The sequence below is a fragment of the Barbus barbus genome (assembly GCF_936440315.1).
Source record: "Barbus barbus genome assembly, chromosome: 34".
Lineage (NCBI taxonomy): Eukaryota > Metazoa > Chordata > Actinopteri > Cypriniformes > Cyprinidae > Barbus > Barbus barbus.
In genome coordinates this window covers 3498509-3525920 of record NC_136762.1, presented here as the reverse complement: position 1 = coordinate 3525920, position 27412 = coordinate 3498509, and the positions used below count along the sequence as shown (strand labels likewise).

Genomic DNA, 27412 nt, shown 5'->3' with positions numbered 1-27412 from the left:
TGTTGGAATATAGCACAATTAATATCACGCACAGATCTTAAAGACTATTTTTATTGTTCATTTTTGTCAATTTTGGTTTGTAGAAGCTATTATACGGATTCAGAAGAGTTGTAATATAGCGCACAAGTTGTATGGACTCATTTTATGATGCTTTGTTGGAGCCTCATTCACTTCCGGTGTATGGAAAGAGCAGCGTGAACATTCTGGTAAACATCTCATTTTCTGTTCCACAGAAGAAAGCAAGTGATTTGAGTAAATGTTGTAAATGCTGACAATTATTGGGATAAACATGACTTTAATATGAAAGTCTGTTTCAACCATGGGATAAAAAAAGGTAATTGCAACTAATTTAATTGTAAATTCTGACCTTTTTTTCAGCACAGTTCTGTTTAAATATCACAAATCTGACTTTTTTCCTCACAATTCAGAATTTATCTCTCAAAATTCTGACCTTTTTCTTGCAATTCTTAGCAAAGAAAAAAGTGTGTGTATATATATATATATATATATATATATAAATAATTGTGAGACAAAAGTCTACTATTTTTATTCAATAAACAGAAATGGGAGATGTAAATTTAGAATTCAGAAAAAAGTCAGAATGAATGCAAACTCAGAAGTTTTGTAAAAAAAAGTCAGAATTGCAATGTGTAAATTTGTAATTTCGAGCCTATAAATTGGAATTTGAGAGAAAAAAAATTCAGAATTGTGAGATAAAATGTTACAATTACCATTTTTTTATGTTGGGGCAGAAACAAAAAACAGAATTCTGAGACATAAACTCACAATTGCAAGAAAAAGGAAGAATCGTGAGATAAAAAGTCGCTTTTTAATTTTTTTTATCCCATGGCGGAAACAAGCTTCCATACAATAATTTGTCACTAAATCACAGAGAACTGATAATTAGTGCTATAAATGGTGTTTTACAACTGAACACTACTGTATTAACTTAATGTTTAATCATAAAATGCTCCATGGATTTTATGCTACACTTAATGTCCCTCACCTATCTGGCCTGAACCTGTCTGTCTCTTAGTTTGAATTATCTTCACTTCATTGTTTGGGGTTGCAGTGACACTTTTAGAGGGAAAACAACAAGTTTGCACTGGAATGTTCCATCGTTACTATGGAACACTAATTTCCATGGCAACATGAGTGCTGGTTACTATGACCAGTAGTAGCTTTCAAATTCAAAAAGGGTAAAATGGATAAACAAGCAAGATGGCTGAAGAAGAAACAGGATGTGATGAAGGAATACTTCCTTTGTTTGAGTGGTACTTCTGGATAGAGGGAATACAATATTTCAGAAACCTTCAGCCTGTGACAAAGCGTCATATACACACACACACACACACAGAAAGAGTGCACATATTGTGCTTTTAGAAGTACCTTGAGTTCATGTTTGATCAAATCCAGGTCATCATACCTCATAAGAGACATGAACGTCTGATTCATAAAATCAAGGAGCATCCCAACGACACATATATTCACATACACCGTGTTGAAGTGTCCGTTTTGCACAGACTCCACAGCTGAAGGACGAGAGAGTTAGACAGGTAGGTGAGCGTTTCCATGATCTCTGTTGGCGGAGTGTGGGCGGTGCCTTCAGAAACAGCCAATCAGCGAGGAGAGAATCCCGCCGCTACACTGCTGCCCACCACCTGCGTCATGTCCCAGATCTGCACACAGACCAATCAGACCATCAGCAGGGAGAAGACTTTATTCATCACAATCAGAACAAATGAGAATTCATCACGAATAAATAAATTCATCTTGAGTTTATTAACAAATTTGTTCTGCAAATGTTTCATGCTAAAGGTAATAGCTTACCGCATATGACACAGTATACTCTATGACACACTAGAAGTATTATTTATAAACACATAGTATTTAATCATATTTTGAATGACCTTTTTATATTTTCAGTTTTTGCTTTAATTTTAATTGTGCTTTTGTCATTTTTATGATTTTTAAATACTTCTAAACAGCTTTATTCACTTTTAGTACTTCAGCTTGAACTTATTTCAGTTAGTTGCCATGGCAACAGATAAATTTTTTTCTCATTTCAGTTTGTCTAATATCATTTTTTTCTTACTAGCAGTATTATTTATATATTACAGTATTTATTAATATTTTGAATTTGATTTTTTTATATTTTCAGTTTACATTTAAATACTTTATTAGCTCTATAGCTTAAATTAATCAATATTTCAATTTGATTTTTTAGTAATTTCAGTACTCAAGTTTAAACTAGGTTTTATTAGTTAGTTGCCATGGCAACATTTTTCATTTACATTTGAGTTGAATTTTTTTTTATTTCAATCCCCCAAAATTTTTTACTGAAAACAATGTTTTTTTTCATTATAATCACCTTTGAAATAAAACGTTTTTTTTTTTTTTTTTTTTTTTTTTTAATGCAATTTTGTCCATTTTTTTTCACTGAAATAATCAAGTCAGGGAGGAGATGTTAAAAATCATGGCAGATATTATTTCATTTGTCACAGTGAAAAATGTTAATTGCAGTGAATTGTAGGATATGATGTTCCATGCAGTGTGATCATATACTGAACAGTGTGACAAACGTAGTAAGTAATCTAAATAATCAATGCATATAACAATGCACATACTGTGTTAGTACAGACACTGCATACTGCAAAAATAACACAAAATTCTTCGATGATATGCTATTTATAGTCACTAAAATACAAGAACAAAAGAGATCAAGACCTTAACAACTCGATCACTCCCAGAGGTAACCATCAGTCCTCGGCTCGGGTCCATGTCCATGTGAGCCACGTTGTGTTTCCCTTCATGAAATGTAGCTAGAGGAGTACGACTGCAACACGGAAATGCAAATACACAAGATTAAGAAAAATCATCTGATGCATTGATACAGGATCAAACAGAAAAACAAAAGAGACAAACTAAAAAAACTCACTCTTCCTCTTTGATTGTGTCGTAGCAGTCGTCACACATGCGCACCTGGAACTCAAAGCCCATGATGGGGTACGTGGAGCGTTTAGAACTACACTTCCCACAGATCGCCTTACCACACTTCCTGCAGTGATGCTGAGGAGAGGAAATGACATGGGCATTACATCATGAAGCACTGCGATGCTTCATTAAAAGTAGGGATGTAACGATTCACTCAACTCACGATTTGATTTGATTCACGATTCGATTCACGATTTAACAAAATGAGATTTAAGACAAATTATAAATTAAATGTGTCCTTTCATTTTTGCTTGGACAAAATGCTGCACGTTTTTTTATTAAACTGAAATATAAGTTTGGACAACTGTATTCCTGCGGAATACTACGCATGCGCTGATTTGTGACTGCGTGTTTTGAGTTTGAGCTCCATCAAGTTGATTCTTTATCGTCTATTTTCTATCTTAAAAACTATTTTATACCCTATCATTTTTGTTTCTATAACGTGTGAATATATCCCCTATAGCATTCTAAAACAAAACCAATCAGAGCGCCTTGTTATCACTAGTTTTATTTTGATTTCTCGAGTCTGCTATTAGCTTATAGCCCGTTAGCATCGGCAGCGTGGCTGCCGCTAATCTCGCTCACATTGCTAATACTCTATTCACACACATTACCATTGCTTCACTGTTACTTGCTTAAATGGCGAATTTGTGTCTATCTTTGAGTGCAGGTGAGGACACATTCGAGCTGCATCTGGTGCAGCTAGAGCTGGAGACCGTGGAAAAGCAGATCCGCGACCTGGTGGAGAAGCATGCCCAGCTGAGAGAGCGGAGAGCCGCGCTGGAAACATCCCAGGCTGACGCTCACAAGTCCGGGGTAAGTATACAGCACACTGCTAACACTCCCACCACCTCTACTCCGTGTGTTTCTCTGCACAGACCCTGTGCACCCAGGACGCGATCTTCCCAGATGTTCACTCCGGCACCGGGACGCCACGGACCCTGGGTGCACCAGCAGCGGAATACGCGAGCCAGGCCCCGGGCGACGACCTCTCCCCCTCCGCCGCCTCCGGTCTTCCAGATCTCCACCTGGAACCGCATCGCTCCCCTCCACGAGACGGAAATCAACGCTGTGATCGTTGGAGACTCCATCATCCGGCACGTCCGTGCTACGTTAGCTGAAGGTAAAGTGCACACTCACTGTTTCCCCGGTGCTCGTGTTCTCGATGTTTCTGCGCAGATACCTGCGATTCTGAAGGGCGATGAGAGCATCGGTGCTGTCGTGCTAATTACAGACCCATTTCAAATCTTCTGTTTATGTCTAAAATTTTTGAAAAAGTTGTGTCTGCTCAATGGTGCTCCTTCTTGCAAAAAAATTATCTCTATGAAGAATTTCAGTCAGGTTTCAGGCCTCACCATAGCACAGAAACTGCACTTGTTAAAATTACAAATGACTTGCTTCTTGCTTCAGACCCAGGCTGCATCTCATCGCCCCTCACAATGTAGAGCGCTTTGAGTGCTTAGAAAAGCAGAAAAGCGCTATATAAATGTAATGAATTATTATTATTATTATTATTAGTATTACTTGATCTTAGTGCTGCGTTCGACACTATAGACCATGACATACTCATAGATCGATTACAAAACTATACTGGTATTCAAGGGCAGGTTTTAAAATGGTTTAGATCCTACCTGTCCGATCGCTACCACTTTGTTAATTTAAATTGAGAGTCATCACAATTATCACCAGTAAAGTATGGAGTACCACAAGGATCTGTCCTAGGTCCTCTGCTATTTTCAATATACATGTTGCCTCTTGGTAATATTATTAGAAAATACGGGATTAGTTTTCATTGTTATGCTGATGATACTCAACTATATATCTCAACAAGACCAGATGAAACTTCTAAACTAAGCTAATAGATTGTGTAAAAAATATAAAAGATTGGATGACCAATAATTTCCTCCTATTAAATTCAGATAAGACAGAGATATTACTTATTGGACCAAAAAACATTACACAGAATCTCTTGGATTACAATTTACAACTAGACGGATGTACTGTTACGTCCTCTAAAGTCAAAAATCTGGGAGTTATATTAGACAGCAGCTTGTCCTTTGAAAATCATATTTCCCTTGTTACAAAAACAGTATTCTTCCATCTTAGAAACATTGCCAAGCTTCGAAACATGCTACCCGTTTCTGATGCAGAAAAGCTAGTTCATGCATTCATGACCTTTGTAACATTGTTGCCCATGTTACACCTCTCTTCATCTCCTTGCACTGGCTACCAGTGGCAGCTCGCATCAAGTTCAAGACACTGATGCTTGCATACAGAACGACCACATGCTCAGCACCCTACTACTTCCACTCACTATTACGAACCTACATCCCCTCCAGAAGTCTGAGATCTGCTAGTGAGCGACGCCTTGTGGTACCATCACAGAGAGGCTCAAAATCACTCTCCAGAACATTCTAGTTCACCATTCCTGGCTGGTGGAATAATCTTCCCACCCCTATCCGGAACGCCGGATACCTGTCAATCTTCAAGCAACAACTGAAAACTCATCTCTTTCGGCACTACTTGACTTCATCCTAAACTCAAAAAAAAACCTTAATCTTTCCCTCTATCTTTCTCCTTCCCTTACTAGCTTGTACTTATTTGAACAATGACTGAGACTTGGTGTTACGAGCACTTCCTCTGTCTGATTGCCTCTTCAAGATGAATCGCTTTTTGTATTCCCCAATTGTAAGTCGCTTTGGATAACAGCGTCTGCCAAATGACTAAATGTAAATGTAATGACCTCTAGACTGGACTTTGTAATGCACTGCTAGCTGGTTGTCCTGCATCTTCAATAAACAAGCTACAGATGCAGCAAAATGCAGCAGCTAGAGTTCTTACCAGGTCAAGAAAATATGATCATATTATCCCAATTTTACAGTCTCTGCACTGGCTACCCATTAAGTTCCGTATCATTTACAAAATATTATTACTTGCCTATAAGGCCCTAAATGGTTTAGCTCCTGCGTACCTAACTTGTCTTCTACCACACTACAATCCAACCCGCTCCCTAAGGTCGCAAAACTCTGGACTTTTGGTAGTACCTAGGATAGCAAAGTCCACTAAAGGAGGTAGAGCTTTTTCACATTTGGCTCCCAAACTCTGGAATAGCCTTCCTGATAACGTTCTGGGTTCAGACACACTCTCTCTGTTTAAATCTAGATTAAAGACACATCTCTTTAGCCAAACATTCACATAATGCATCTTATAATCTTGTACTGCAGTTATATCTGATCAAATATACATTATTATTATTCTTTAGCTTGGGTTGAACAAATAATTTTTGCTTAGATTGAACAGCAGCTACGCTAATTATGTCTCTATTTGTTTCTCTGTTTCTGCCTGTTTCTGGTAACTAGGAATGACAGAAGCTTCAGTCTGGATCCAACCCTTAAATGATCTGAGATGACCGAACACCTGAGAAAAGATAATGCCAACCCCTCAGAGGACCTCAGAGGATGCCAACTCTCAGACACCATACAGAATTACCAAATTTTGCTATAAGTTAAATATATTAAGGTTCTGCAATATATAAATATATTGTGGAAACTTAATTTCCTGTAGAGCTGCTTTGCAACGATTTGTATCGTAAAAAGCGCTATACAAATAAACTTGAACTTGAAATATAACACTATAATAACATACTAATATAGCACTTGCATATTGTATGACCATCTAAGCTTTTCTAAAGACAGTAAGTTCCCCTCGGACATACATTAAAAGAATATTTCACCCTAAAAGTTTCTGAAAATGTACTCATCCTAGATTTAAATCCATTTGTTTCTTCATCAGAACAGATTTGGAGAAACGTAGCATTACATCACTTGCTCAGCAATGGATGCTCTGCAGTGAATGGGTGCCGTCAGAATGAGAGCTGATAAAAACATCACAATAATCCACAAGAAATCCACACCACACCAGTCCAGTCCATTAGTTAACATCTCGTTAAGCAAAAAGCTGCGTATTTGTAAGAAACAACTCCAGCGTTACGACATTTTAAACTTCAAACCGTTGCTTCCGGCTAAAACACGAGTCCTCAATTCATAATATTGCTTTCTCCAGAGAAAAAGTCATCTCGTCTGAATCAATAGAGAAATCTGCACAGACCGAGCACTGATTACAAGCAAAAACAGTTAAAACAGTGGATTTTGATGTGAGAGATAACATGAGATCACTGGAGGAAGCATTATTATGGATTATGGATTTGTATTTTGGACAGAAGTGAATGTTTAAATGTCTTAATAATGCATTTGTTTCTTACAAACACGCAGCTTTTCATTTCACATGAGATTAATTTATGGACTGGAGTGATGTGGATTATTGTGATGTTTTTCTCAGCTGTTTGGACTCTCATTCTGACGGCACCCATTCACTGCAGAGAATCCATTGGTGAGCAAGTGATGTGATGCTACATTTCTCCAAATCTGATATAGAAACAAACTTATCTACATCTTGAATGGCCTGGTGGTGGGTTCATTTTCAGCAAATTTTCATTTTTGGGTGAACTATTCCTTTAAGACAACTTGAATGTGCAGATGTGTAACAGGCTAATATAAGACCAAAAGATCATCAAAATGTTTATGAAGACATGATGTCAGAGGGGGAGAAACCGATTCGGATCTTTATATTTTTAACCGTACTGTTGCACTCAGTACCTGTCGGAGCCCCAAGGTCTTAGTGTCCCACATCTGCTTTATATTCCAAAAAAATGGCTGTTCGCATTTCTGACAGGAATCGCTGTCCAGCCACTGTGGAGCCTGAAAGAAAGAGTTACAGAGAGAGAGATAATGTATGTCTCCATGACATTTTGAGTATGAGTCGCGTTCCGGTCACCATAGAGATGGATGTGACTTTGATGACTGATGCAGAGGTTGCCAAGGCGACGGCAAGAAAGTTCGTCACTGCTTCATGATTAGACAATTTGGCCATGGACTCGTTCAATCATATGCTCTAATACTGGAGTGTGTGTGTGTGTGTATGAGAGACAACTTCCTCTTTGACCAGCGAGTCTATCTGAGCTTGTACTACATTAGTATTTACAAAGAATTTTAAATTATTTAGCACCTCTTCTCGTGTTGTCTCCATGTTCCACACTGTTATTCCTCCATCGGCAGAGCAGGACACCAGCTGATGGGTCACCGGCAGATACCGCAGCGCCTGGACCTTCTCACTGAGACAGACAAAGACAAAATGACTGACTGTCCCAGACAACTGACTTCCCATAAATGCAAAAGTTTGGGGTCAAAAGATGTTTTTAGATTAAGTCTCTTATGCGCACTAATGTTGCATTTATCTGATCAAAAATACAGTAAAAACTGTAATATTGTGAAATATTATTACAGTTTTAAAAAGCTGTTTTTATTGTAATATATTTTAAAATGTAATTTATTCCTGTGATGCAAAGCTGTATTTTCAGCATCATTACTCCAGTCTTCAGTGTCACATGATCCTTCAGAAAACATTCTAATATACTGATTTACTGCTCAAGAAACATTTCTGATTATTATCAGTTCAAAACAGTTGTGATGCTTCATATTTTTGTGGAAAATGTGACACTTTTTATTTTTTAGAATACTTTGATGAATAGCAAGTTCAAAAGAACAGAATTATTTGATATAGAAATCTTTTGTAACATTGCAAATGTCTTTACGGTCACTTTCGATCAAATTAATGCATCTTGGCTGAATAGAAGTATTAATTATTAAATGACCGCAAACTTTTACATCACTCTGCATTCTCTTTCATCACACATAATAGAATAATTCAAACTCAAATCAATCATTCACGTTCAATTATTTACTTATTTGGCAAGCATCTATGAAATAAGAAGATAAATGTACGGTCCAACGGTCATTATTGCAAAAGGAAACCCATAACGGTCTTATATGAAAATCACTTGCATCAAGTGCGTCAATTTTGCGTTAAGGACCAGTTGAGTGTGTGTTATCTCTTACATCATGACTTTCGATTGTGTGGGCTAAGACATGTCAGAATCTGTGTATTTTAGAACAACACACATGCTCAATGACCATTAATGAAACAGAATTTCATGAAAATCATTCACTTTCAGAATTTTCTTTAAAGAAAGAAATGAAAAAAGAAAAATAGTTCTCTGTCTTGGTTTCTATTCCATTTACAGCCTGGTAGCTTATGTGGCAGTGGTTCATGGCAGTGTGTGTGTGTGTGTGTGTGTGTGTTCTCACTGGTGTCCCTGCAGTAGTAATGTGCGTCCCTGTCTGCCACCAATGTCCCACATGATCACACTGTGATCAGACGCCCCGGAAAACAGCCACCTCTGAACCGGGTCCCAATATAACACACCAACACTACCTACAGACAGACAGAAGCATGTTAAAGGAAAAGCTCAGTTGTGAAATCAGTTGGTTTTTATTTTTTTAAAGGCATTAAGGTATTATAAACATTAACATTATGAATTTCTGTAAAGCTGCTTTAAAACAATCTGTATTGTGAAAAGAGCCATACAAATAAAATTAACTTGACCCTTTGGGACGTCCTCAAAGTTATATATTATATATATATACAGTATTTATTATCTATTGACCTATCTATCTAACCATTATTTATTTATAATTTTTAGAAATAACAAAAGAACATTATGCCAGAATATTAAAACAATTTCAGCTTTTTGTTATATCGGACCACAAAACCAGTCTTAAGTGTCAATTTTTCAAAAAAAGCAGAATAAAAAAAGCTTTCCATTGATGTATGGTTTGTTAGGACAGGACAATATTTGGCTGAGATACAATTATTTGAAAATCTGGAATCTGAGCGTGCAGAAAAATCAAAATATTGAGAAAATCACCTTTAAAGTTGTCCAAATGAAGTTCTTAGCAATGCATATAAAACAATGCAAGTTTTGATATATTTACGCTAAGAAGTTTACAAAATATCTTCATGGAACATGATCTTTACTTAATATCCTAATGATTTTTGGCATAAAAGAAAAATCAATCATTTTGATAATTTTATATATACACACACAGACACACAGTATATATATATATATATAAATATATGTAAAAATATAATGTATATGTAAATAAGCATGTTAAACGTGTGTTTTTGTAGCTGTCTTACCTTCATGTCCCTTTAGTGTAGTAATAACAGAACACGTCTGTTCGTCCAGTTTCAGCAGAGTGATCTGACCTGAATAATCTCCCACAAAGGCATGCTGGGTATCGTTATCATATCTACATGTGAAGTCAAGAAATAATAACAAAAACCTTAAGATAGTTTTATAACATTAAAGTATTTGCCAGTCCAATTAAATGCATAATGAATCTCCTTAATCAGATTTGACAAGATTATCGGTATCAAATGTTTGAAAGAGCTGAACTGTATATTCCAGTTACACTACCTTTCAGAAGTTTGAAAGAAATAATGCTTCTATTCAGCCACCAGACATTAAATTAATCAAAAATGGCAGTAAAGACATTTATAATGTTACAAACATACGTTCTTTGAACTTTCTATTCCTTAAAAAACAAATGCATCACGGTTTCAATAAATTACATTTAAAAAAAAAAAAAAAAAAAAAAAATTTTTATGGTTATTTAATCAAATGCATGCAGCCTTGGTGAGCATAGAGGTACATCAATTGTACAAAACACACACTATCAGAGTCAGGGACAATTATTTTCCACAGCAAGGTATTACACTATTGCACTGCTCCAAATAAAATTACATTGTAACATTTAAATAATAGAAAAAAGTCATTTGACTGGCATGTTACCTCCAGCACTGCACTCAACCACTATAGAAACCACTGAGATTCACAGAAAGCAATAGAAGCATAAATAAAATGTAAAAATGCTTTCAAATATTTCTCAGAGATAGACTGAAATGAAGGATACTGTAAACAGGAAGCCCATGAGCCGAAGCTGTGACGTCCCAGCATAGAGCCGCTCTGAGTGCTCATCCAGCTGATGCTTTTATCATGACCCGTACTGATCACCCACTGACTCTCCAGAGAGAAGATGAGGTCCGACACACGGTTCTGATGAGCTGCACACACACACACACACACACACACACGCTGAAGATCAACGTTCACAAAGATTAAAAAAAAAAAAAAAGTATATACTGCAAACTAGGTTATCTTTTAAATAGCATGTCAAACTTTATGCAATATGTATGATAAACAGTAGTGTGCTACATTGGCACATGACCTCATTTGCACCAGGGTTACTATCATTAATTAAAACTATTTAAAAAAAAAAAAAATTATTAAATGTAGCCTTGGCAACTAACTGAAATCAATTTAAAGCACTAAAATTACTGAAATTAAAATTAAACTAAATTACAATTAAACTAAAACTGAAATATAAATAAATCAAAACTAAATAGCAATATAAAAATGATAACAATTTACAATAAGGTCCCATTAGTTAACATCAGTTAGAGAATTAAATAATATCAACTAACAATGAGCGGTCCAACAGTTACAGTATTTATTCATTCTCATTAATATAGGTTAATAAAAATACAACAGTTCAAAAACAGCACAAAAAAACACTAATTTAATTTGAAAATCTAAAAAATTAAGCTAATTTGAAATCTTAATAAAAACGACTAAAATAGCGATTATTTGCATGCATGCTTCATTTTTAAAAATTAATTCAGCATTGTAATTAATTTTCATTCATTTAAATGAATTTGCGTCAAATGTCCAAACCTTCAGCGGTCCAAATATTTATATCTTTTTTTTTTTATTCTTTCTTCTGATTTGCCATACTGGAAATAGAAAATGCAGTCGAGCACAATGCATTGTGGGATACAGTATTACATGAGCGCACATTATGCAGATCATTAAGATCCAGCACACAAGCACACCCTTGTGTGACCTGCTTCAAGTCCTCAGGCAGAGAGTTTTCTGCGTTGAGATGTTTGTGGGACGATGTCATTATCTGATGACGTCATTGTGTGTGCAAACAGGCCAACTAATAATATAACTGGATTATATCAGAAAGAAACAATACCGCATGCAATTCACAATACTAACTAATTCATACACAGGAAGTACATTTCAATATTTTACAGTTATGGGTCAGAATACAGTGTCTCTCTCACACACACTTTCCTGGCATTGTCCTGTTTTCTCCAGACATATTTTCCAGAGCCGCTCTGACTCAACCACTCGTAATCATCTTGTGTGTGAGTGTGTGTCCAGTGAGAGCTCACATGGGACTCTGAGCCCCAGGGCATGCTGGGAAAGAACAAATGATCCTCAAGTGATCGGGAGGGGCTAAAGTAGAGTGTGTGTGTTTCTCTCTCAAGGAAATAAACACACATACCCCCGGAAACAGAGAGCACATGTGTCTTACAAACACACTTCAGCTCTGCTGGAAGGGAAATCCAACCCGTCTTCTAAAGTGTGTTAATATTACCTGGGTATGTTTTGACATGGTTCATTTTGTTGAAGTCTTCTGAGATGAGGAACTCCTGAAAGACAGAAACAAAGAACAATACACAAAAATGACACAATGGCTCAGTTTATCCACTTACACACCCTCATGTGGTCACAAACTCAGACTTTCATCCTTTTGTGAAACACAAAATGAGGCGTGGAGTTCACAGTGCTATTTTTATATATACTGGTCAGGCGCTCAAGACATAAAAAGAACAAAAAAAAGTACTATTTATGTACCATATTTCACCCTCTATTGTTCCTACTATAAATAAAACACTGTTTAAAAGTTTAGGGTCGGTATGATTAAAAAAAAAAAAAAAATTTATTAATATTTTTTCATCAAGGATGCATTAAATTAATCAAAAGTGACAGTAAAGACATTTATAATGTCATAAAAGATTTCTATTTAAAATAAATGCTCTTCTTTTGAACTTTCTATTCATCAAAGAATCCTACGAAAATGTACAGTATCACAGTTTCCACAAAAATATTAACTGTTTTCAGCATTGATAATAATTTAGAAATGTTCTTGAGCAGCAAATCAGTATAGAATGATTTCTGAAGGATCATGTGACACAAGACTGGAGTAATGATGCTGAAAATACAGCTTTGATCACAGAAATAAAATGACATTTTACAATATATTCACATAGAAAACAGTTCTTATTACATTGTAATAATAATTCACAATATTCCATTTTTTTCCTGTATTTTTGATCTAATAAATGCAACCTTGGTGAGCAGAAAAACGTCTACATGAACATGCTAAACATCTCATTTTGGGCTTCACAGAAAAAAACAACAACAAAGATTGGGAATCACATGAAGGCAACTATTTTGTGATAAAGTGACACTCACCACAACAGCCCCATTGTCCTGGCCTATGAAGATCCGCCTGCTCTCGTGATGATAGGACACACAGGAACACGGAGCTGGACACAAACACAAAAGACTTGACCTACTTCATCACAGAGTTCTGCTACGCAAAGGTGAAGTGTGTCAATCTGTGCTACTGACGGCACCAAAAACAACATCTGTGTCTGACTAGTGTTGCTACTGTTAACTAAAAATAAAAACTATTATTAAATTATTAACATTTAATCTTTTTTCTAATATGAGATGAAAATGGAAATGTTGCCTTTTTAGTTTTAAAAACTAAAAATTAATAACTACAACTATTTTTTTCTTTAATTGAAATAATGCTCAAATAAAATATTGGATGAAAAACTTTTGGAAAAAAAAATGCATTTTAGTTTTAAAAACTAATATCTAAAAATTATTTTGTAAGTCTTTCTTTAATTGAAATAAAGTTAATATAAAATAACAAATATTAGATAAAAAACGTAAATGAAAATTAGAAATGTTGCCCACACAACTAACTAAAATAAATAAGTTGAAATTGAATTACTACAATTACTAAAGCTGAAAAAAAAAAAAAAAAAATTATGACAAAATGACAAAAATTCTAAAACTTAAACTAAAATTATAACTGAAAATCTTAAAACAAAAATTAATTAAAAAAACTAATAAATACTATTACATTGTATAAATATTAAAACAAAAATGAATTAAAAAAACTAATAAACACTATTATAAATAACAGTTTCAGAGCTATTTTTTCCAACACTCTTAATATTCTCAGTTTATTTTTCTCAAGCATAGCTCCAGTTGGAATTTGACATGACAAGCTGCTCAAACAAACAAAGCAATGGCATATTAAAAATGTACACACTTTCTGATGACGCCAGGGAATATATGTGATATATGAAGAGGTGATATGGTTGCTATGGTAACAGAGTTCATCTGCACATGAACACTGTGTGGTAAAAATTATTTATTTTCATTTTGGTTAATTTACTTGCAACTGATGACGTTCACTATGTCATTCACGTCAAACCTGCTCTCGCTGTATTTGAGATGAAAGATTATGCAATTTTCTTGTGATACTCACAGGACACAGTGTGGTAGATGCTGGGCCAGTACTGTCCACTGTCTCGCTTCAGCCAAACTCGAATCGTCCTGAAAGAAAAAAAAGTAGTACAGCACACAATAATAATATTAATATGAAATATATAGAATTTTATATAATCTAATAAATAATAATAGAATAAATATATAAGAATAATGTTATATCTCTGAAGTGTTATGGTCATGCACAGAAGCACACGTGTCCCCAGAGCAGCTGAAATCTCAATTCTTTCAGTTTCAGTTCATGCTAAGATCTCAAGCGTATCATATTTTGCAAAGTTTGTGCATCTGCTCTCATGTGCCAAACATGTAGATAATCAGCACACCGCCACATGCATGCATCTCCACAGGTTTATCTTGTCCTGAACCGTTCAAAAAGCCTCATCAGTCAGCAATCTTACCAAAAACAGAATGTTTCACATGGAATCAACATTTAGATGCATCCCATCCTTAGAAGCAAAGGCTGTTCGAGAGGAACTTAAGCAACCATCAGCAGCCCAGCTGATGAATAGCCAAAACCCCTCTAAAACCATCAAACCTTCTTAGACTGGTTTAAGATGCATTCCACAGAAATACCATGTAAGCAACAAAGAACTGCTCCAAATATCATCCAAGTGTACACACAGTAGTGAACATACACCCGGGAAGCAGTTGGGGGTCCGGTGCCTTGCTCAAGGGTCTCACCTCAGTCGTGGTATTACCTGAGACTCGAACCCACGACCTTCAGGTTACAAGTCCATTAGGCCATGACTGCCCCATTATTTACGCCTTTTATGCCAAAAAATACCACAATTAAATGAGAATTGGTCATTGGGTCAGTGTAAATTATCCATTTTAAGTTAATCTTTGATGATAACTTGATTAATATCAAGCTACCACAATAATAACTACAATAAACCCTAGCTGCAATAAATAATATATAGTATTTTGGCTTGTAAACTGATATCACAGTCCGAAGTCTACATACTATTATTATTGTTAATGTAAAATCCAAATAAATCAACACGAGATCTCATTCAAACTGTGGAAGGTTTTAAGAATCAGTCTGATTTTGATTTGTGGTGACGAATACCAACCACAGTATGACTGGAATATGCATGTGGTTTTATGATTAATATGGTAATTCATAATTCAATTCAATGGTTCAAATCGGAAAACAAATCAAAAGCAATAATAAGTGTTAAATTCAAACAGCACCATGATGTTTTGGACTGGTACTAGAGAAACATGGTAATCCTGCAGTACTATGTGTATGTGGGTGTATCACTGTACTATGCTATTATCGCCATTGTACTTTTTGTAAGAGAATAAACAGCCGGACTAATTAATCAAATAAGAGTTGAGTGTTGAGAGAGCGTTAATTGTCATGTGTTCATGTATGCACCTGTCCTCGCTGACCGTGATAACCCCATCCTCCTTCGGGATCAGCACCGCCGCGTTCACGCCGTCGCTGTGGCCCTCGATCTTGTTGAGCAGGACGGGTCTGGAGCTCTGGGGCCTCGAGTGAATCTCCGCCGCCATGATTCCCAGTGTGTTCCTCTCGAGTCAGCTGAGCGCTCTGGAGTTTCAACCACAACAGCGTCAGGTACCGTAACGCTCCGAGAAAACGCGCACGCGCTGCGTAAAGGCCCACGATTGACCAATCTACGGTGGTCAGTTTTAATATTTTGTACAAAAAATTATTAATACATTCTAGATTATTATATATTAATATTTTAATTATAATTGGCCTGTAATACGTATTTGAATTAATATATCAACATCTATCGCACAATATTTTATCATTTCTTAATGTTGTTAAATTATTGTATGTGAATATAAGTATAAATATAACATACATATATAATATAAATACAATATATTACAGTATAAATTAAAAAATATTATAGTATAATTTTACTGATATTTATTTTGATACGAACCTCTATTGCATTTTATATATAAATACTTTTTTAATATATTTTTTGGATTTATAGGATTTGCCTGTTGAGATCATAAGTATTCGTAACAAAATGTAGGCCTAACAACATCTGTTGCATATTTGATTAATATTTTATCAACTATTATTTTTATTATTCTTAGATAATTCTAAATAATTGTACATATAAATGTGACCCTGGACCACAAAACCAGTTTTAAGTGTCAATTTTTTGAAATTGAGATTTATACATAATCTGAAATCTGAATAAATAATCTTTCCATTGATGTCTGGTTTGTTACGATAGGACAATATACAACTATTTGAAAATCTGTAATCTGAGAGTGCAAAAAAATCTAAATATTCAGAAAATCACCTTTAAAGTTGTTCTAATGAAGTTTACAAATAACCTAAAATTAGTGTGTGTGTGTGTGTGTGTGTGTGTGTGTATATATATATATATATATATATATATATATTGCTGTCAAACGATTAATCGCGATTAATCTGATTCAAAATAAGAGTGTACTGTTTATATTTACTATATATATATATATATATATATAAATACACACACATGCATGTATATATTTAAGAAAAAAGTGTTATGTTTATCTATTAAAAATATTTCTATATAATATAAATATAAGTATATACATGTAAATATTTTCAAAATATAATCACGATTAATCATTTGACAGCCCTAATATATACATAATAAATATACAAAGCAATTTTGGATGCAATTAATCACAATTAATCGTTTGACAGTACTATCTATCTATATTATATATATAAATATATATACACACACATGCATATATTAAAGTAGCTAACTTGAATATATTATATTAAATAAACAAGTGTTTTCTTAGAGTCAGAAAAAAAATGAACCAGTTTAAGTACCTTATTTAATAAAATAAGACTCAATGCAGGAAAATACATAATGTGACAAATGAACTGACATTTTATTAAGGACAAAAAAGTTAAAAGTTATCTCAGCATTTAAGTTGCACACATTTTGTGAGAAAGATTTGCTTTAGACAAATTATAAACCATGTATAAAATTTTATAAAATATTCCTCAAGTATATAAAAATAATAAAGACAAAGTCAAAATGAGGGTAAAAAGACACTTGAGAAATTGAGTGGGTAAAGAACATGCAGTCCTAGACAAAAGTTAAATATATTCATCTGTCTGTGTGTGTGTGTGTGTGTGTGTGTGTGGACAGCTGATCGAATCTCCTCTGATCTCTGGCTCAAGGTTTGTTGATCTGGCCAGCAAACAAAATAGTTCCTGAGAAGAGAGCAAGACCAGATTTGAGATGCATTTCATATCAGGAACATTTTAATATTACAGTTTCATAAACCAATAAAAAGCCTATAGACTGGATGTGTGTGTGTACCTGTGGGATTGTGTCTGATGAGAAACAGGAACGGTCTGTCCACAGTCACCCACGGAGGAGAAGATCGGGCGTGCAAGATTGCAGCTGAAACGAGAGAGAGAGTACATGCATATTAGGATCACGAGCACAGATGAAGGGTCTTGCTGGACGTCCAATGATTGGGAGTAAATAACTTAAAAACAGATGACTCGTGCGACACAGTAACGTACCGGTGGCGGCAGAGGCTTTGGTTCCATCCTCATTGACCTCTATCTTGGCTTTCTGAAGTGCTTTGGACACATAGACAGACTCTGAACCTGTTACACACACAAACACACAAGTCTTTACTTACAGCATGCAGCTTTAGCACATAGAAGTATACAGAGTGGGCTTCATTCATACAGTAAACACATGTCATTACATCAGTCTGCCACACGAGGGAAACAGAACAACACACTTCAGACTGCCAGAGCCGCAGGTCTGGTTTCTGATGGCATTTCTCAAACACTATGGCCTACATTGCTTGCAAAACCTCTTCCTACCTTCCTCTAGTTGATATGAACTTCATTTATAGTCTATATTTGCTCTCTATACACTGGTATGTCTTTACATTTGCCCCTCTCATTATTTTCTAACATTTTTCCACACACAGTCATTCTTTTGGTATTTTCTGATTTTCCAGGTTGATTCTCTCAACATTGTATGGAAGCCAATTTCCACAACATAAGAAAAAAAATCATGCTCTGGTAAATCAATCATAATTATAATATCAAAGAGTCACAATTATGACAATCAAAATTGTTATACCAAGTCATAATTATAAGCAAAAAAACGAAATAATGAAAAAAGTCATAATTATGAGATTTAAAATTACCATAAGTCAAATGACATATCACATATTTTTATTATGACTTTGTATGGCATCATTTTAACTTGCGTCATAATTATGAGATAATTCCATAAACTCAAAATGATGACATACTAAACAAATTATGAGATAAAAAGACAATATGACAGTTCTGATTTGGTCAATTATGAGGTAAAACAGCACAATTATGTCAAAGAGCTGTACTTATGAAATACTAAGTCATAAATTCGATTTTATGAGATTTTACAGCATACTAAGTCATACTTATAAAATGATGACATACTAAAGATGAAGTCATAATTATGAGATAAAACTAATTATGACATAAGTCATCAAAATGATGAGGTAAATCATATGATAAAGGTAAGACTATGATACTAATTCAAAATTATTATAATAATTATTAAAAAGTCAAAGTTAAAATATTGACACAGTGAGTCAAAATTATGAGATAAAATGTCCTACTTACAAAGTCAAAATTGTCAATTATGTAAAAAAAAAAAATATTTCTAATACATAATTATGACTTAATATCTCATGTCGACTTTGACTTTGTCATAATTATGATTTATCAAATCATACGTTTTTTTCTTATGTGGCGGACATAGGCTTCCAAAACAGGGAACTTCTACCTTTGCTAAACTTAGCTTTTCTAATATCCAAAAGTCCAAATTTAAGAATGTGGAGAGCTTTAAATCCTGTAAAAGTGATCATTCACCAAAAAAATAAACATTCTGTCATCCTTTACTCATCCTGCTGTCATTCCAAACCCCAATGACTTCCTTCCGTTCTCTATACAATGACATTTCATACTGCACATGCATGTCAAGCTCCAAAAAGAGCTTTTATGATCATTTTTGATCCTGTTTGGAGCCTGACAGAACGTCTTTTGTGTTCCACTGAATAGATAACAACATGTGGTTGAGTAAATGATTATAGATTTCATTTCTGGGTGAACTGTGACGTTTCTTTATAGTTTAAAGTGAAAAGGCACAGTGATTCACTGCTCGCTGCAATTCAGGTTAAAGTTTGTGGTTTAACAGCATGAATTCTGGTAATAAAGCACAGGCTTTGAGGAGAATTCTCTCTTTAGAGATCATCTGGAGCTGTGCGGAGCTGGGAGCGTCTCTGGAAGGTGACCAGAGCACTAGCAGTGTCACTCTGACTCATTTTCACACTTCGCTGAGAGACGTGATTCATGCGGCTGAAGTTCACAGTCAACAGCCAACGATATCATTCAAACACAAACATATGCACATATAATGAACTTATGAAGAAAATTCTGCACATGACTGACAGCTGTCACTCACTCAGGTGTCTGAAATCGGCTTTGGTCTGACTGAAGATGTCTTTGATTCCCATCGCTGCGAGAGGACCCTCCAAATCCACCTCTTCCTCAGCTGTGAATCTACTCGGAGAAGAGGAGGAGAAACCATGAGTGCTGCTTAAACGCCAAATGATGAATCCATATGAGACTCGCTAGAGATACTACCAGTGTGGTATTGTTAACTGAAACTAAAACTATTAAAATTCCTAAACAGTTTTTTGGTAACTGAAATACAGCTGAAATTATACAAAATATAAATATTAGATTAAACGTCATAATAATGAGATTAGCAAGTCAAAATGACACAATACTGAGTCATAATTATAAGATTGTCTCATAATTATAACAAAAAGTCAAAATTATGAGACGCAAAAGTCATTATGAAATAAAAATGTCATAATGAAAATAATAAAATGAAAAGTTAATTATGACACACTAAATCCTAATTATGCGATACAAAGTCACAATTATGACATACCGAGTCATAATTATAAAATGGTCTCATAATTATCACAAAAACTCAAAATTATGAGATACTAAAGCTTAATTATGAGATACAAAAAGTCATTATGGCATAAAAATTCCAAATGATGACATCCTAAGTCAGAACAGTTATAATTATAACATACTAAATCATAATTATGAGATAAAAAGTCACAATTATGACATACTGAGTCATAATTATGAGATACAAATCATTACATAGTCAAAATTATTAAATAACTCATAATTATCAGATAGACAAAATTATAATTATGACATACTATATCATAATTATGAGAAAAAAAGTCACAATTATTACAATTAAAATTATCACAAATTAAGTCATAATTACAATTAGTCCAAATTATGAGATAAAAATACATTGACCAAAATTAGATAAAAATCATATTTATGACTAAATGTCTAAGATTTAGCATCTTAATTTTGACATAATTTTGATTTTCAATTTTGATATAATTCACTTAATATTCAACTAAATATATAGAAAATTTTATATTAGTCAATTCGTATTAGTCAATATTAATATTTAATATTGACTAAATATGAATAAATATTATAATAATGAAATAATTCTATATATTAATTCTAAAATAACACTGCATCGTCCAAAAGATGCTGACTGATTTAGAGGGAAAAAAGAAAGTGAATATTAAAGCATAACGCTAAGGACAGGAATCTCACTTTGGCATCAGGAGGCGCATCCTCCTCTGGACCAGTAGTTTGGTCCAGCTTTGGACGGTCGCTGTGGAGATGTGCGGCAAGACGGCTGACAGGGGCGTGGCCTCTTCTGACGGCAACGCAATGAACATGCTCATGCTGTTGCCGTGATACGGCAGCTCGATCACTCTATACTTCAAACCTTCTGGAGTGCTTGCTTGACCTGCAGAGAGAATGAAAACTTGTAAAGAGTAAAATGGCACACTTACCTATTAAATATTAGTTTATATTAGTCATACTGTATATGAATGTTCCTCAAAAACCACGTGTGTGTGTGTGGATCATATCCCAGTCACCCCTGTGAACTTTAGAAATGCAGTCCTTTCGTACGGTCTATAAAACACTTTACTCTGTTCGTAAAGTGCTTATATCAAAACTAGTAAAACAGCAGTTTATTGCGTTTTCATGAATTAAATCCTTCTGACGATGGCCAGACACTCTGGGCGTTTGCATTAGAATTCAATTAATTCACATTTTACACTATTTTATTCCCATCTGCTGGGTTATGAGGAATTGTTAAATTAAAATACTCCAGCGTACCCAGCGATTTAAAAAGTAGCCACGTTTTTATTGCATCGCCGTCTCTGGAAAACAGTTCCACACAGAGCCAGACAATGGCATGAATCACGTGGCGTTCTGAATGTGTGCGAGTGTAATATCTGATGCAACCTGCGAGAAATCTCACCTGTGCTAAAGACAGAGAGTTGGGACATCATGGGAACTTTGTATGTCTTTCCGTCTCCTGCAGTAAAGCTTCTGGGTTTGGTGTTCTGGGCTTGGAAACGGGACTTCCAAAGGCCTTTGAAGTAAATGGAATTTACAGCCACCAACCGAGTCATAACCGGATCGAACATATCTGCCTTGACAAGACTGGGAATTTGGCCTGATAAAGGAAAAACAGAGCAGGTATAAACATATATCTATACAATATTAATATTATAATTAGTTGCCACTTCACACAAAAAGAATACTAAATAAGGCCTAAAAACACACTTTTTCCAACAAATAGTCAATGAAATGACTTTTATATAAAATATATATTAAATATTATATATATATATATATATATTACAAATATTTAATAAATTGATTAATAAACAAATTACGTTTGTATACTGGAACGAAATGTTTTTAGTTATTGATAAACTTCTAATTTCTATAAATTAAAGAGTTTATTTTTTCTTATAATAATGTGGAAAATGATTTTAAGATTGACAATCAAGTTTAATAATTAATTCATAAATAAATAAAACAAACAAATAAACAAATAGAGTTTGTTACTGAAAAACTTTTACTTCCTATAATTAAGAAAAATATAGTTTTTTTTTCTTATAACATTTTGAAAAATATTTTTAAGATTAATAATTAAAAGTTAATAATTAAGTAATTAAACAAATAAATAATGTTTGTATATTTTAACCAAATGTTGTTTTTTTAGCTGTGGATAAGCATCCTATAAATTGAAGAAAATATTTTTTTTCTTATAATAATTTAAGATTAATAATTAAAAAAAATTAACATTACAAATATTTATTTTTAATGACTGCAGGTTTGAGGTAAGTGTATCAGATGCAGGGGTCCGCTGTACCTTTGGTGCTGTTCTTCACCCATTCATTAATGGTTTCTGCAGCCTTCTCTGGGTCGCTGTAGTCTATGGTTTGACTCTCACACATGAAGTTCTCCCTGTTGGCTGTCAGGAAGTCGTCCTTCATGCTGAAGCCCTCGTTGGGGAACAGCGCATTGGCAATCGTCACAATATCAGCATTGGATTTGGTCGTCAGGGCCTTATGCAACTTCCACAACATTTTATAAGGACCTGAGAGCAGAATCAGTTTCTAGATGTCAGACTTGAGATTCCTATTTTTGAGCCTTTTAATGCACAATTACTGCACATGAACCCAGAGCAAACACACACCTGTCTTCTTGTATTTGAGGCCCGTGAGCAGCTGGCGGCGAGTGTCCCCGTGGGCCCCGGGGAGCAGCATGCCCAAGATGGAGGCCACACCGTGAGGAGACAAGACCACATTCTCCTGCGGTTTGTCCTGGACCACACGCAGAAACACCTGCAGGCCGAGATCAGAGCCTCGCTCTCCGTAAGACGAGGACTGAGACGCCGAAACGCTCAGAGAACAAACCGCCACCAACACACACAGCTGCAACGCCACAAACATCGTGAGGGACACACAGGCAGCTCACCTGAAGAACAGAGAGACGGGGTGTGAAGTACAAATAATGCTTTAATTATTTTTATGAATACATGATTCATTATTTTTAAGCATTTCATTGCTTATGGATTAAAAACAAAAGTTGTGTGCTGCTTGAAAAACTAAAAGTAAAATGCAATCCAAATGGTGTATTTACTTTCTAATACATTCATGCCTTATTGTTAACAATTCAGAGCACGTTATTCCAAAGAATTTTTTTTGCCTTATCACTTTTAATCAAAAAATTATAATTTAAATAATGCACCTCTGAAATAATTTTTTCATATACATAAAAATGTGTCTAGATAGATATTTATAATTTTTTTGTATAAAAATGTATATATACACAAAATAGAGATTTTAATTATTTATATTTATGAAATAAAAAAAAATACATTTACTTAGATTTTCTTTTATTTGGAAATTTTTATCATTTATAAAATACACATTTCTGTACATTTGTATTATTAAAAATTACTATAAAACACTATATACACCCACTACAGTACTGTGTGTGTGTGTGTGTGTGTGTATGTATGTATAATATATATATATACACACACACACACACACACACACACACATTTCATCATGCAAACAATTAGGCTTTTATTACACGTGGACTTTCATATGTTTGGAAACTGTATATTACTATTGCAGTTCTGCTAGTGTTTGGTGCTGTTGTGTTGCCTTTAAGGGAGACCGCATAACATATTCAAAACAAATACACATTTAAATTTGATGATTTTAAGCCCAAAGTCTTTACTGACCCAAGAAATCCCTCAATGGGAATCGTAGTAAAATGTCTCAAGGTATTCCAGATTCAAACTTGCACAGACATCTGACCCACGGCTCAATCTTACATGATAACTTACAACATTTACACAAAGCACAACACAAATACCTGCTTCTCTCTGAGATCTCTGATTTTCTCGGAGATCTCGATTCTCCAAAGCACAGCGATTTCCGGGTCACAGACTCTTTTTTTTTTTGCATTTTTTGCACAAGCGTTTCTTGGGTAAAGAACAGCTCCAAGCAACACATTTCCACAATCCTCTGGTCTCTTGGATCTGTGCACACACACTTCTGAGATATATTGTTTCCCGTCACACAGTCCTGCGACTCAGGAATTTATTTGATTAAGGATAGTGAGTGTGTGTGAGCAGTGTCTATTAACCACATTTTGGGAACAAATGTGTTCCAGAAGTACAAAAACCTGATCAAATCTACCAAAACCTTCTCTTAGTATTTCAATTCTGAGAAAAAAAAAAAAAGTCCAATTTGCGAGATATAAACTCGGAATTCAGTTTCCGATTCCAATTTTTCCTATTGTAGTTCACATATTGTAATTCAGTTTTTTATTTTAACCATGAAAAAAAATTAAAAGGAAATTGTAACTCTTTATTCTTTTTATTGTTATTATTTGACATTGTAACTTTATTCTTTTTATTCTCACAATTCTTTTTATTTTTGAGTTTGTATTTCACAATTTAGACTTTTCTCAGAACTGTGATGGGGGAAAATTATTAGATAAACTGTCTGAATTTAGAGATGAAAAGTTGCAATTACCTTGTTTATTTTTTTATTGCATGGTGGAAATGGACTTGGCTAGGTTATAGTATCCAATGCATTATCCAAATTTTGATATCTAAGTAAACATCTGTGTGCGTGTGTGTGTGCGTGTGTGTGTGTGTGTGCATGATGAACACAGTACTGCAGAAAATATCTCCAGTGATTATTTAATGGTGCAATTAAGAAGGGAACAGAAAATGTGACTGCTAAGTATTGTTTAAAATTACTCCATAATATCATATCACTCTACTGACATAGTGTGTCAACAGACTGTTGTGATCAATCATTCACAAGTGCATTTCACAGCTATGAGTGTTTAGCATAACTATCATTCCAGACAAATATTATGACCACTTACAGCACATTAAAAACATATTAAGCACACAATCCTCCATAAACCTTCAAAACAGAACTGATTTAGTCTTGAAACAGTTACAAAAACATGTTTAAGAATGATTTTGTAGTTACGAAAACATTATTTCTGAACGTTCTCTGAATGTTTAAAACAGTTTTTTACGTTTTAAAAACGTTTGATTGGTTGTGCAAACATTCCATTTTAGCATTTTCAAACATTACAGTAATGCTACTTTTAAATGTTCTCTAAACATTCCAAAACAGGTTGTAACATTTAAAAAAAAACATTAGTCGAATGTCCAACTAAAATGTTTCAGAAAAACATTCCATGAAAAATGTATAAATCATTTTTTTTCCTATAGTTTTTCCAAACATTGTTAACTTTGAGAGAACCTCTGAGAAGGTTCACTGTTAAACAGGTGCCAGCTGCATAAACTGCTTAGACTAGTCTTAAAAGTCAGTCATCTATTTATTTATTTTCTTCAAGACTTGTCATAACTTTGTAAAGTCAGTCCAGGCTACATAAAAAGGTAGATTGTTCTAATTTGAATCCAAAAAGTAAGACCAGACCAGTGACTACCACTTTTTCGACTCCTAGCTGGTCAAACTAGCTCTTAAGACATAAGTTTATCCAACTGGTCTATGTTGATGTTGGTCTTATGACAGCTGAACTTATCTGACTTGGTCTGGTACACCTCCAATGACAGTTTATGCGTTTTCTGTGAACTGTGTGAGTAAAGCATTATCTTCCGATGACCGCAGTAAAGTTTTTACAGCAGCTTTCAGCAACTGTGTTTAATTATAGGCTTTAAAACACAGTCTGAACACAAATAGGAGCGGGGGTCTGGAACTGAAAGTCAACCTTCACATCCCTCATATGTTAGTTAGTATCCTGAGGTCAATAATAGCATCTAGGAAATACAACAGCAGTAACAAACGCCTGATTTAAGCATAAACCAACCTGGACAGTCTATGAGGTGAAAGATAAGCTCCACTAACCTGGACAAGAAGCTCTAATTCTTCAGATACGCAGGTAGAGACGAGTGTCTTCCGCGAGCGTCTGTTCTTCCTCACGCCAACGCGCCTCCGTTTATTTCTATCTGTCCTGACCGCCGGACTCCGCCTCCTCGTGAATATACGAAAGTTGCTTTAAATATGAATCAAGTAACCCTGACGTCATTTGGTTGACGTCCTAACGGCCGCCGAACGTAATTAATATTCATGAGCCATGCCTTCGCTGTAGTAGAAAAACCCTTCAGCCAGGGGCGTGTCTACGTGGTGGCCAGGGGTGGCACCGGCCCCCCTGAAATTTGGCTGGCCACCCCAGGTGCCCCCCCTACCAGATGTCTTGCGATAGGCTTGTTTTTAGTTAATTTCTAACTGCATCTGGCGTATCTTGGCATGTGTAGGCAGCTGCCTAGGGCCGCTTTCTTCTCTTCTTTATTCATTTTAGGCATTTTAGCGTGATCTAAATGACAGATGTCGAGAGCGCATAATGTTACGCGATCATGTAATGCGCGAGCACCAATCTCTCCACTCGCAAGCGGATTTCCTTCACTCGCACAAAACTGGACGTGTGCTTTTAAATCTACATTGTTCTTTTATGAATTGGCTCGGGTCTCACTCAGATATTGTGAGTATGCTCAAACGTTATCCTCGCATCACTGAAGACCAGAAAAGCTTTTTTTTCTAATTCAGGTGAAGAGTAGGCTTTTCTCACTAAATGGAAGCAAGCTGAATATAGTTAGCCTTCTCTAGTTATTAATTTTATTAATACTTATTTTATTTAAGTGCTTAAATTGTAAATATGCATTGATTAAATTATTTTATGTAGTACATTTGTATTTTGTTGTTTTTGTATATAGTTATAGAAGCATATCAACCAGAATCACTAAGGCTGCTTCTGAAATAAGTGGGGGTGCTCTCTTAATGCACATTTTCACATATTTTGTCCTATTGCTATCAATATGCTGCTATTTCGAGAGCGAATCCCGCATAAATATGCAGATGTCATTCCCAAAACTTTGCAACGTGTGTGTGGGCAAAAACAAAGTTCTACATTTTAAATGGATTGCTTAGAAAGCTCGCAAAGAGCGCTCATAACCAATAAAGCTGTCACTCTTTGTTCATCGCGATCTCACAAAGTTCTGTGAGGACCAATGACTCTCACAC

General features: G+C 34.9%; 2 protein-coding genes across 2 annotated transcripts; both read right to left on the bottom strand.

The window, feature by feature from the left end:
• Positions 1-745: 745 nt before the first annotated feature.
• Positions 746-16000, bottom strand: LOC306854606 (WD repeat and FYVE domain-containing protein 1-like). The gene is made up of 12 exons (XM_079392769.1): positions 15777-16000; positions 14376-14443; positions 13283-13356; positions 12402-12456; positions 10869-11019; positions 10093-10205; positions 9198-9324; positions 8059-8164; positions 7650-7751; positions 2939-3069; positions 2728-2836; positions 746-1679 (listed from the first exon to the last, which is right to left on the bottom strand). Exons 1-12 carry the CDS (start codon positions 15911-15913, stop codon positions 1620-1622), a joined length of 1233 nt encoding a protein of 410 aa, XP_079248895.1. The 5' UTR covers positions 15914-16000; the 3' UTR covers positions 746-1619.
• Positions 16001-17204: 1204 nt separating this feature from the next.
• On the bottom strand, positions 17205-26501 carry LOC306854612 (glia-derived nexin-like). The gene is made up of 9 exons (XM_079392775.1): positions 26240-26501; positions 23026-23306; positions 22699-22926; positions 21796-21993; positions 21075-21273; positions 19873-19970; positions 17925-18011; positions 17716-17799; positions 17205-17606 (listed from the first exon to the last, which is right to left on the bottom strand). Exons 2-9 carry the CDS (start codon positions 23279-23281, stop codon positions 17569-17571), a joined length of 1188 nt encoding a protein of 395 aa, XP_079248901.1. The 5' UTR covers positions 23282-23306; positions 26240-26501; the 3' UTR covers positions 17205-17568.
• Positions 26502-27412: the final 911 nt, after the last annotated feature.